The sequence below is a fragment of the Physella acuta genome, unplaced genomic scaffold (assembly GCF_028476545.2).
Source record: "Physella acuta isolate Inbredline_101_S28 unplaced genomic scaffold, ASM2847654v3 ptg001322l, whole genome shotgun sequence".
In the NCBI taxonomy this organism is placed as follows: Eukaryota; Metazoa; Mollusca; class Gastropoda; family Physidae; genus Physella; species Physella acuta.
Window position 1 is genome coordinate 508452 of NW_026732837.1, and position 13234 is coordinate 521685.

Genomic DNA, 13234 nt, shown 5'->3' on the forward strand with positions numbered 1-13234 from the left:
AATAACTATTTACATACATTTGATGACAAAAAACGTGGGTCGGGCAGATGGGTCGGGAAATTTGATGGTGAACGTACCCACGTTTTTTGTCATCAAATGTATGTAAATAGTTATTTTCTACTTTTTAGTCCACAAGAAAAACGTGGTTTTTTAAAAAGTTTTTTTTAAGTATTTTATTGATCCTTCCCTTGTTTTGTTTTAAGGAATTGGAAATTACCGTTATAGCTCTTTGCCTGGATTTTGTCGAGGTGGTGGGCGGGGCTTAACGGGGTGTCTTAGTTGGCTGTGTGTGAGTTTCAAGTTTGACTATTTTGACTTTAAAATTTTGTATTTTTGTCAGATGAAAATTTTACTAGATAAAATTTTGTCAGAGGATAATTGTGTCCAATGGAATTTTGTCAGGATAAAATTTTGCCAGAGGAAGATTTTATTTAATTTTAGCTATGCAAACGTTAACTACAATAATGTGGCCTATAAAAAGAACTCAAAACATATCTCACATCAACTTCAGCCCACCACTGATATGATATTTATCATGACACCTTAAGTGTCCTTGAACCCTGGCCACAGTGCACGAGAAAAACAAACACACTAACACTCTATCCACGAGTACTCAACACACTGTGCTCGTTTTGTTTTGATCACCACAATATCTCTAGCATTACATTCATTCCTAGTCCTTCAGACCCAGCTACCCTGAAATGACGAACCCCATGTATACGGTTTGAAATCCTCCACAAAGGCAGCTTTCGGGTTGTATGCTAGGCTCGACGAAGACAGCAAACGAGATGTATGCAAGCGCCGTAGAGATGAAAGCAATATATTCTGCTTGTATGCGAGGAATCTGCCCACAACGGGGCAAAACAATGAGATTTACTATTTATCTCTGATTTAAACAGAACCTGATTTCATGCTAGGACTGATTTACGTTAATTAGACTATAAAACACACAGAGGAAACCCGTACGTTGCTAGACCCGTGTCGTGCTAGTATGTACATTTAAGCTGTGGACAGAACTAGGGATGATTTACATAGCTTAGCACAGCGTGGATGAGAAGTGTTGTTTGCCATTTGTAACAGCGCTATTGATAAAATAGTGTACTGATAATAGAGCCGACGACAGATAAGGACAACGAGGATATGGTAGAAAACGATATATATGTAGATGGTGATGGTTCTAGACAAAGAATGATGCCGTAAGTTGAGATGTATGGCTTAGGAAGAGAGGGTGTAGACAGAGAAGGGTCTAGGCAGAAAGGATGTAGACAGAGGATGGTGTCGGCAGAAGAGGATGTGGGCAGGGAGGGTGTAGACATAATGGGATGGCGTATGGTACTAAGCTTTGAAAGACGTTCTATGTCTATAGGCACTTGTTCTAAACCATTGTAATACTTTTAACATTTTTGCATGGAACATTTATTCCAAACATTAGTCTTATGTACATCATAATTTTGTCTTGTCGCGGAACATTTAGTTCTAATGTTTTTGGAAAATTGATAAATGTATAAACACTAATAGTAATGATATTGATTAGTATAAACATTGATAACGATTAGAAAATTTGATACAGCTTGTATTGAGAGAAATAAGGAAACAACTTAAGAGTACATCTTTACACTCCACTAGAGAATGCCAGACAAAACAAACCACCATTTTTCTCATGTTTATCTTGGCTAAGATTTGCATTGCAATGCGTTTGATATTTCTCTATGTACAGTTACGATGTAGAAAAAAAAATGATCATTCGGCACAATGGGATACGATTGGCGATAAATTAAGTATGACACGAAGTCTGAAAGGTCCGGTGTGTTCAGTGAGGTCCGTTCTTGTTGAATGTACACACAACGAGTGCTGAATTAAATGAACACAAGTCATGCTTGGTCAACAAGGGGGTTCCATTAGATGGTTGGTCAACAGGGGGGCTTCATGATATTTGTTGACACGTTGCTCGGGAAAGTGGGCCAGGGAGGGTGTATTGTTAAATTTGTGGTGTACTAACATGACGCTTTTAATTTTGTTATAATCAAACAGGGAGGGTGTATTGTTAAATTTGTGAAGTACTAACATGACGCTTTTAATTTTGTTATAATCAAACAGGGAGGGTGTATTGTTAAATTTGTGAAGTACTAACATGACGCTTTTAGCTTTGTTATAATCAAAAAGGGAGGGTGTATTGTTAAATGTGTGGTGTACTAACATGGGACTTTTTTTGTAGACAAACAAGGAGGGTGTTATGTTAATTTTGTTAAATTCATGATATACTAACATTTTTTTTTTCCATTTTCGTAGTCATACAAGAAGCGTGAATTGAGATGTGATAATAAATCATGGCGCTTTATAAATTTGTTTTTGTTTAACAGAAGGTACTGAATTATGACAGATTGTGCTGTGGTACTTTTGATATTCCATTTCTAATGTCTAGGCTGAGATAATTAAGAGCATGTATCAAGTAGTTTAACATAATGCTGCCTACATTTCATGCCTCGATGGTTGAATGCTGTATTAAATGGCTACAGACGACTTAAATTAATTTTAGTAGCTGATATTTCTGAGTGGTAATGTAACAAAATTGTTAATAACTGATCTGTTACATCATGGTGGTTATTTTTTTTTTATTATTAATACAGGTTCGTTTATTTTGACTGGCTAAATCGTGGAGTTGTTATGAATTTTATCTGTTTTATTGTAGATATGTTGCGTGATGACAAAATCTAGTTCTATTATAGTTATTCAATAGAATTATCATGAAATTAATTTATATCCAATCGAACACGAGGTGGTCGATTATTTTACTGGCCAAATTTCGCAGTGTTTTTTTTTAAATCACAATAATGATTTAGAATATTATTGAAAATTGTATTTTAGCGTATTAGATTTAATCTGGAACTTTCGGATTATTAATTTCCTGCATGTCTAAATCAACATTTCTAAAAAAAATATTCGTATCAATTCTGATCTGTCCAATCGTCTTACATGCCATGACGTCTTACTATTTTCTCTGGTAATTTATTGGACGTTTCATTGTCTTTTATGGCATAAGCCATTAAGAATATAAAAAACTGAAAAACAGATTATTTTTTAAAAATTGCGAATGAAATCTGATTAAGTTTCTCGGCATGTTCATGAAACAATATCATATTTAACATGCCCTGCATGGAAATTATATATCGATACCTTTTTTGATAGATTAAAAATGGTCAAACTAACATTAAAAAGAAATTATCCATTAAGTTGAGTGTTTTTTTGCGCCCTTAATTTTATTATGTTTTATAGAAGCGGATATGCCACCGGGGATCAAATAACGTGGATGGGTTGTAGATTTTTTTAAAGTTAAAAATAAAGACGGTTTGATGAGGATTGTCGATAAAACATTTTAGTTACAGGAATATATTTTATTTTGGGGTCTTCATTCGACTCGTTAGGGGCAATGTGTTAGGAAAGCAAACTTTAAAACAAAAGAAATGTAAGTGTTAAAGGCAGGCGTTTTGTAAAAAGTAAAAACTGTATTCTATGCTTCTGATTTAAGTTGATAAATAAGTTAATAACAAATGAAAAGACGTGAAATATATTTTTAAGTTTAAAAAAAAAAGTTTTTGTATAGTCTGCTAATAAATATTACAGTATCATGCGGCGCACCAATTATAGATATAAGTTTGGGATTTTTACCTGTAATTAACCACAGATGGGGGAAAATAATATTTTGCCACCCCCCCCCCCTCACACTACTAAAAATACTCACTCGCTACACATACCACACACATACAGTTGCTACCATTAAGTTTTACAGATACTATTCTAAAATCTAATGCTGACAAAACTATTTTATTTTCTACTATGTGAAATTGTTACCTTTATGTTTTTTACAAAATTAATACAGACAAAACAATTATGTTTTATACCATATGAAGCTACGTTTACAAAATTGTTTCATTAATTTTGTTTAAAAAAATACAGAACAAAACAATATATTTTCGATTATAAAAGATTCATTTATGAAAATGTAGCCCTTAATTTGTTTCTAAAATTAAAACTGACTAAAAACACAATTTTATGTATCTACCGTGCGAAAATACGTTAAAAAATGTTGTCCTAAATTGTTTTCATGGGTAGACCTACGTTTTGTGTAGAACGAATTAATGCCAACGTTACAAATATTTCTTGTGTTTTATCAAAGCCAACTTGTGTAATGTCTAATGCGTTATATACATACATGTAATAAATTACATACATGCAAATAGAAGCCAATAATTCAAATTTCTTTTGTGTTATATAAATGAGCGCCAACATAAAAAGCATAACTCTGTTTTCCTGAATTAGCCTCAAACGCCACATGTTTTTTTCTCTATCTCTCTATCTGTCTCCCTGACACTCCCCCTATCTCTCCCTATCTCTCCCCTCGCTGGTATTGTAGTAACTAACAAGGTTAGACAGGGCGAGGGCTGTCAATGCCGACATTTTTTCTTCACGTTTTCCGCTGTTGTTTGGCAAGAAGAACGTCATCACCTTTGGCTGACTACTGCTTTGGCGTACCTAGCAACCATTTTGCCAGGGAAGCCGTCTTCACGGGAGGAATTTTTTTTTTTTTTTTACGTCTTTGACATTTTTTGTTGTTGTGTTAAGCAATAGAGGGAACAACAGATGAACTAATGAACAATTAACTAGTTGGATAATTTAAAATCTGAAATGTTTTTTTTTCAGTCTCAGAATTATTTTTCATATGAAACGATTATACTATATGTTTTCGGATATAAGTACTGAATGATGATTAAATGAACTAAACCTTTTTTTCACTTTATTGGCAGCACATTGGAATAAAATAAAGATTTTAAAATTGATGAACGTGTATTTGTGTTTGTTGTTTTGGTGAGCGATGTTTCATTCACAAATCGGTATTCGTATTTTTAGGCGACGAAATATGTTAAACAAACAATAGTAGGTCTTGTAATACACAAAAAAACAAAACATAAATAACAAAAAGAGGATTCAAAAACCAAACTTGTATAACTTATAGAGAGCGTAGTACTTAAGGAAATGGTGCGATTAAAGGAGGAAGAATTAATATTATAGCCTAGTGGGCCCTATCGGCTTAGTGCAGCGACTATGGGAGAGTAAGGTATAAGTTGAAGTCGTGCAAGTTAAATAGAAATTTTAGAAAAAATAAAAAATGTGCATGTACCTGTACCTGTTTGAACTGTTCCTCAAAGGTCCAGTTGTGGGACCTGCTGTCCCCGTTGTCGTCGGGGGAAGGGGAGGGCTGCAGGCTCCCCGTGGGTGAGACGGGGGTGGTCGAGCTGGGTGGGTAGCGCTCGGCCGGGGACGGTGGGCTGGGGAACGCGCTGTGGTTGGGGAGGATGGGGTGAAACGGGTTCACCACATCCAGACCTTTCATCTCCCGCCCCAGGAGGTGCCCGCCCAGGGCGAGGTGGGCGTGCGCCAGGGGGTGACCCAGGGGGAATGATGACAAAAAATTAGCGCTGTTGTGAAGATGCGCCCTGAAATCGTCTGCAAGGAACTTGCTCATATCCAGGCTACTATCCCCGTTGGTTTTGATCATGTTCCCGCCGTTCCCCAGATTTTTATTGTGGTTGTTGGAGTTATTGTTACTGCTAAACGACAAACTGTTCTTGTTGTTAAGGACGCCGGTTTTACTTCCGGTACCATTGTTGCTGGACCCGCCGTTGCTGTTCTCGCTCCCGCCGTTATTGTTAACGACGTTTCCGTTGGACAGGGAAGACTTGTTGGAGCTGGGACGGCTCAGGTCCAGCTCGCGCTCTGACCTCTGCTGCATCCGTTCCTGGGCCAGGTGCATCTCTTTCTCACGGGCACGGAGCTGGCTGTTGTGGATGGCCAGCGCCTCCTCGTGCTCCTTGAGCTCGCGCTCTATCTCCTCGCGCTCCTCCCGCTCCTGCTGCTTCAGCTTCTCGTACAGGGCCCTGTCAGCAGGGTCGAGCTTGTCCGTGTTCATGTCCGCTACATCCCCGCTCTCACTGTACGTATCCGACTCCTGGTCCGACTCCATGGTGCTCCCGTTTGTCTGAAAAATAAGAAATGTTATGAAGGGTAATGTCTTGATGAGAACTTTAAGCAAACGTTGTGGATCAATCAGCAGTAGAGACATGCAAAGGTTTACAGCGTAGTTTAGAGAAAACAATTTTATATACGTATCTTTAGGATACATAGATTCCCAAAGCGATTTTCACAACGTAGTTTAGAGGAAATATTATATTAAAGTATCTTAAGAATTGGATAAATTGACAAATCCGTTTAATAAAAGACATTCCAAAGTTTATAGCTATAATACAAAGATTCACAAAGCAGTAAAGACATTCTCATAGCGTATCGCTAGAATACAAAGATTCACAAAGCAGTTTAGCAAAGATATTCTAATAACGTATATTTAGAATTAGAGACAACAGCTTCAACGATTATTTGCTCTCAACCGTCGAGCGAGAATTATTGCAAGTACGATCAGGAAGTATAATAAAGTTAAGTTGTTAGTTTAAATACATGTACTCATGCTAGGGTACATATTAATTTTCAAAACCTGTAAAAGTAATCAAAATAACATGTCATTAAACTTCCGGTAATTATCTAAATTTAAAAGTGCGCTGTGGTCTAGACGATACACAACATACAAAAGGAACGGCAAATGAATTAAAGTTTGCGTTTTTTTTACACGGCTCTGAGCATTACTTAAGGCGCAGTTTCCTATTTGCTCTAATCATCTTCTAGATTGGCTGCATCCGAGAAGCAGAACAATTTTTTTTTAATTCCTGGTGGGAAAATGTTAAAGGTAGACCGATAAAATGAAACCGACATACACACACAACACACACACACACACATATATATATATATATATATATATATATATATATATATATATATATATATATATATATATATATATATATATATATATATAAACTTATGACGTGGCGTGATTAAACGAAATAAATTAGTTCACCTGTAACGCTTGAGTGAAGAAAAAATCCCACCCCCCTCTTTCCCTCCCCCCCCCCCCCTACTCTTCCACCGATTTGTCGCTTAATGGGTGTTCCATGTGGTTTGTTTATTTACCTTCTGCCTGAATATTCACCCCCACCAGCACAGCCTGCAACCCCCAACCCCTCCACCGCCCCCCGCCCCCCTGAAATTCTCGCAGGCGGTGGCACATCCACCGCCCATGCGCACACTTTAAACCCAGCTAGGAAACCCTTCAAGAGAGCGCCATCAGCCATTGAAAGTCTGAATTTATAATTTAGATTTTAAAATTAAGCATCAAGGTGCACTGGTTATTATTTTACCATCCCCCGCTTACTTCCCCTCGCCGGGAGTTATTTCCCTTCCCTGCACCGTTCTTACGACGTTGTTCTCAAATTGGAAACGTTTGCGATTGCGGTGTATTCTAAATTTACTACCGTTAACGGACTAAGTAATTTGGGTATAATATCCGGAGAGAAGAATCAGAGGGGAATTCATTTAAGTTACAACAGCGAGTCTCAAACGGTTCTGCGAGGAATAAAACTGTTTTACTTTTACAATGTTATGTTAGAATTAGTTACTCTAGAACGTAACCATCTCAGTTTAACTTAGTCAATTTTTAGTTTGTTTTATTTTTAAATTAATAAACGGTATTTTGAAAGAGTGGAAAATTAGAACTTAGATTAAAAAAGAAACAAGAGAAAGATTAATTAGTTGAGTGATATTTAATTACCGTATGAATGTCTATAAAAATAACAACCCTACGTCGTATAAGTTTTCACTTCGAAACACTAAAAACTAATTTTTAATAATTCACTCAACACATTTCAAAACACGGTTTCTCAACTTAATTAAAACAACCAATGACTATTTACGCACATGAAGTTGTACATTTATTTTTAGTCTCAGAATTTAATGAACTAAATAAGCTTAGTTTACATCTAATTAGCTAAATCAAACAGTAAAATCTGAAACGTAAATGGATTTATCCGAAATTTCTAATTTTTAGAAAAATATTATTTTTTATTTAAACTTAAATTTAAAACCTAAATTTAAATCTTGGAATAATGTTTTAATATTGTATAGAAATATGATGTTCAATTTAGTGAATCTACTACAAATGTATTATTAATATTTGTTTTTTACAAAAATACGATTTAATTAGATTATCTTATTAAAATATTTTTTAACTAAATAAAAATAAAATATTATAACAATGAATTATTGCAATTATTAAATGTCCACATTATAATACATAACACGCATAAGTAGTAATACATGACATATTATTAATGAAAAGTTTTAGTAAGTATTAAGTAGTAATCAAAAATGAGACTAGAATATTTTTTTAAATACATTAATGGAAACTAAAATTAAAACTTTAAAATATTCAAAACAAATAAACCACATCTCTAATTGTCAGTCTGTTTTACAAAATGAATAGTAATGAAATCCTTTTGCTTTCATCACGCCCCGCCCCTCCATACAAACCCCCAACCCCAACTCCCCACCACCACCCACTCTTTGTTATTAATTCACACGAGAGTGGGAATTTTTTTAACCTAAAAAAAAATTCTACTTTTTAAAAAAACCCGAGAATCATCGGATTAAGATATGAATATAATAGCCAAATTAGAAAGACGAGCCGCGGATGGAGGTGTGGCGACTCGACATGATGGTGCCGGCCGCTGAAAAGGTTGTTCAGAGTTCACCCTGAGATTAGCTTCATGGTGTCGGGTTGCCTCATGATGGTGGTGATGAGCTACTTTTAATAAACACGGTACTGTATGTCGGGCGGCTCCTCGCATGAGATGAATCCTAGCTGATAAGCTTTGACTGAGTTGGGGGTACTTTCATACACACTGTCATAATACACAGGGGAGTTTGAATAATCGATCGGCGTTAAGTATTTGTGTTGGGATAACTTGTACACATACTGTACAGAAATAAAGTATATGCCTCATAAGTATTGTATAAAAAGGAAGCGTATTAAATTCTCCACAAAACTAGATCTAAATTGTACTAAATATTGTACAATACTGTATTGATCGTGTTACGTATTTTACACATATAATTATCTAATATCCAGCTTTAATTTTTGTTTTATCGCAATCTTTACAAAAGTCTAAAATGAAATTACTTCTTTAAAATATACATCAAAATATAATTCTTTTAAAATGATTAATTAATTTTAAAGCTAAAATTGTTAATTAAATTTCTAATTAAAATAACATATAGAAAGAACAGACTTACGGCACACAAAGTTGAAAAATATTATCAAGATATTCAATTTAAAAAAATTGAATCAAAATATCTGTAATCAGTTTATTAAAATAAGGCTTTTAGTCACTGCCTTTAATCCCCAATTTAAATCGCCTATCTTCCTGCCCATAAAACACATATATAACAACAAGCCGAGTAAGGCGAGGTGAGCAAGCGATTCACACACAATTCGCCATAGCATTGTGTAGTGGATACATAAACAAGATGGCTTCATACAGTCGTCAACAGAAGCCAACGACAACATTACTGAGATCAGGGTTATATCGTACTCACGGCGACACCACATTACTAACAACATATAACACAAGTATCACAACATCTCCATATTACATTATCACAACAGTATCTCACATTTCAGATATCACAACTACATCTCCACATTACATTATCACAACAGTTCCTCACATTTCAGATATCACAACCACGTCTCCATATTACAGATATTACAACCGCATCTTACATCAGATACCGCGACAACATCTCACATCATATATCGCAATATTATCCCCACATTATCCCCACATCACAAACATATCACAATCACATCTCACATCAGATATCACAATAGTATCCCCACATCACATATATCACGACCATATCACATATCTCAGGGCCGCGCACCACATTAAAAGCCGGCGCCGCCTAACAGATAACCAAACATAACTCCACCACCATCAATTCGACCATAGCCAAACAAAACAATTTCTTCAGTAATTGCCAATGGATCTACAAGCTTTCTGTATCTATTTATGAGATTTCGCGTGATCACATCAAAATCGCGAGTTAGGAATTTGTGGGAACTAAGCTTGGTAAATAAAACTATTCACAAATGTAACACTAAATCCAAAGTGAGATCGGTTTAAAATGATACATTTTAAATTTCCATAAGGAAAATTAAAGTTCTCTTAAACGTTTTAACGAGTATGATTTAAACCTTCTTCTTTGATGAATTTTCTAATTCGAAAAATTAAATTAACGTCTAAAATACACTTGCTTTCTTTGTATGTAATATGTAGCCCTAATCACTATCAAATTTTTATTTTTTATAGTAAAAAAAAATTGCACATTAATAACCGAATCAAGGTGTTATGTGTGTATTTTTAAAGTTATTTATATAGATGCAGATGCAAATATATAAGAAATATACAAAGTACAGCCTACCCTTAATTTAGGTATCACCAAATGAAAGTTTGATGCATTAACTACTTGGTCTTATAAAATAGAGCTCATGTAATTTTTACACACCGGGTAAAAAAAATAATTTCTTCGTTACCTTCGCCGCAGTTTAAATCTATAAAAATCTTAAGCGCTGTTGTATTAACTCGGCTTTTAGTTTTAATTTAAAACCCACTTGAGACAATAGTTTAAAGGTGTTGAATGGTTATAAGAGAGTACACCGTACTAGCGTATGGCTTGGTGCCCGAATTGTTTATGTTAAGTGATTGTAACATTATGTTTATTCATGTTTGTGCTCTTTATACAAGTAATACAATTCCGCATGTTTTAACAATATATTACAATTTAATCTGATTTTTTTACATTTAAAAAACCGCACAGCAAGACAGGCCTACATTGTGATTTTAGTACTATTTTATTTTCCATAACTTAAATATATTTTTTTTCAATTTATACAGCGCGCTATTGTTTACTCAGAAATAAGAATGCGGACGTTATGTTTGAATAAGTTAGTAGCTAAAATAATCGAAAGTAAACAACTCATTAAAAAAACATTAAATAAAAATGTAACATACCGCAAATATTGGAACAAGTATTTGCACACACACAAAAAATGAAATATATAAAATCAATATGTATCGCCTTCAAATGGAAAATTTTGCCTTTTGGTAAGTTAATATAAACGGATACACGCATTCATAGAAAGCACATTTTAATCCAAAGCACTTGAGCAAAAACTACTCTGAGATAGTAACAAGATTAAAAGCCACAAGAAAAAAAAAAGATACATATTTATATTATATCTAGATCTATAGTGTAATTTTTTTTTTTTGGAATGATGTACTGTCGAACATACAACTCTAGTATTGAACAAAGCAGTAGGCCTATACTCCGAGACTCTGAGTATAATTATTAAGAAACAAGTCCACAGAAATAACACTTTTTCCTATTAATTTCTGTTTAAAAAGGAAAATTCGAAAACTTTAATATATAAATTTCCTACTTATTATTTCTTCACAATTGTTTAATTGTACAGGAAAAAAAAGACGCTTATAATTCTTTGCTTTATTTTGTTGAAGAAATCAAAAATGTACTCACTAGATTCATCTCTGATCCGCTAACGGCCAGATCCATTGCGATTCTAATCCGACCAACTACTGTGCGCCTTTCTTCACAATAGAGGCGGCGCTTACGACGAACGGACCCATCTCGTTGCACTATTTATCATGTTATTCCGCCGCGAAGCCCTATTCGATGAAATTATTTATGCGGGCTGACTTTCTGCGCAGGGCTCGTGACCTATTTACGTTTACAGGGCTATCCCAGCTTCTAAAAATAAATGAAGTATTAAAAAAAAACTAAAGAATGAATACAAAATATTAATTCTGATTATAACTCAAATAAAAAACCTGGCTTTGTAAAAAATAATATAAAGTGGAATATAAAATACCACAAAATATTTACCACACTAGATTATTTAATATATGAATAAAAATATATTTGCATTTCCTAGCTAAAATTTAGATAAAGATACAACTTTTTATTAACCAAAACCTGGTTTCCGTTTAGTTTACAAGATGGCGACCTCCTTTAAGAAAACGAGTATAAGTGTTCCGAAACTTGTTAAAGAGAAATCTACGCCTGATGGTGTATACTGGAAAAATTTAGAGGTGCTCATTTACTATATGCAAATAGCTTTATGTTTTTTGGGAAATTTAGTCTCACTAATAATTTTCTTTGTTCCAAAATTATAGAATCTCGACTTCAAATTCAATGTATTTTTTTTTGTTTTTCTTTAGTTAGCCCATGATGGCGTTCAATGTTCATTGATGGGGATTGGTTATTCCAAGATTTCTAGGGTTTTTTTTTAAATATCTGAGAAAGATTGAAAACACTGCAATCCTTGCTTAGTCTCTCTATTAATTTATCAATGAGTTATACTGAGTTTTGGCTAGTTGCGACCCTGGAAAATGAAATGCACGTAACAGTAGGCAGTTTGATGAAAAATTAAAAAGAAAATTTTTTTTTAAAAAAGTATCAGTAATAGCTAGGACAATGGTAAACTAAGTCAATTTAGCATATATAAACTTTCTGTGCAAAGTCATTATGACTGAAAAAAAATTCCAAAGTCATGGGTCCGTGTGGCATAGCTAATGAAGAAAAAACTCCTAGACCTGTGACCTGATTTCATGAGTGGATATCTGGATTATTTTTTAACATTTTTCAATGAAACTTAACAGAAGCATATTAAAATAGCTTAGAAATGATTGTAGATAGCTAAAAGTAACCAAGATTGATTAATAACTTAAAAAAAAATATTAATGAATAAGGTTGGCAGATATTGGTAACACAAAAAATTAGCCTTATAGTTCTAATTTTAAAATCATCCATATTTATTATTTTAATTACTTAGACTGTGCACACTTATTATTTAGGCAGTTTACAATGGGAGTCAGTATTTGAAGATCTAAAGTAGGATCTATTTTATGAAATTATGTGTGACATTTAATGGGCGTTTCCTTTCTATAGAAACTAAAAATCTTAAATGAAGCTATGTTCTAAAGCACACTAAATTGACTACATATTTTCTTTAGGCACAGAACAGTCTGCCTAAAGATAAGACATACTATATCAGATTAGATTTAAGCAATTGTGACTGTCCCCTTCTCTCTTTTTCATCCTTGATTTGGGACCAGGTTATGTCGGAGTTACACAACACAATACATACAGGCATAATAACAAACTAGTTTTACAATCATCAAATAAGCCTATGTAATATGTATGTACATAT

The 13234-nt window shown here is 34.2% G+C and overlaps 3 protein-coding genes across 3 annotated transcripts in view; 1 reads left to right on the forward strand and 2 right to left on the reverse strand.

Moving 5' to 3' along the window:
• LOC131958374 (AT-rich interactive domain-containing protein 3C) overlaps positions 1–11655 on the reverse strand; it is an 83086-nt gene extending 71431 nt beyond the window's left edge. Inside the window, exons 1-2 of the mRNA XM_059323384.1 lie at positions 11542–11655; positions 5183–6034 (exon numbers count right to left, since the gene is read on the reverse strand). Coding sequence (XP_059179367.1) covers positions 5183–6034; positions 11542–11577 — 888 coding nt within the window. The 5' untranslated portion in view covers positions 11578–11655. The remainder of the gene's footprint in view (positions 1–5182; positions 6035–11541) is intronic.
• The window catches only part of LOC131958372 (endophilin-A3), a 130176-nt gene that overhangs the window by 111552 nt on the left and 5390 nt on the right, over positions 1–13234 (reverse strand). The gene's annotated exons all lie outside the window — the stretch shown is intronic.
• The window catches only part of LOC131958371 (U3 small nucleolar RNA-associated protein 15 homolog), a 52053-nt gene continuing 50831 nt past the window's right edge, over positions 12013–13234 (forward strand). The window contains exon 1 of the mRNA XM_059323373.1: positions 12013–12113. Coding sequence (XP_059179356.1) covers positions 12021–12113 — 93 coding nt within the window. The 5' untranslated portion in view covers positions 12013–12020. The remainder of the gene's footprint in view (positions 12114–13234) is intronic.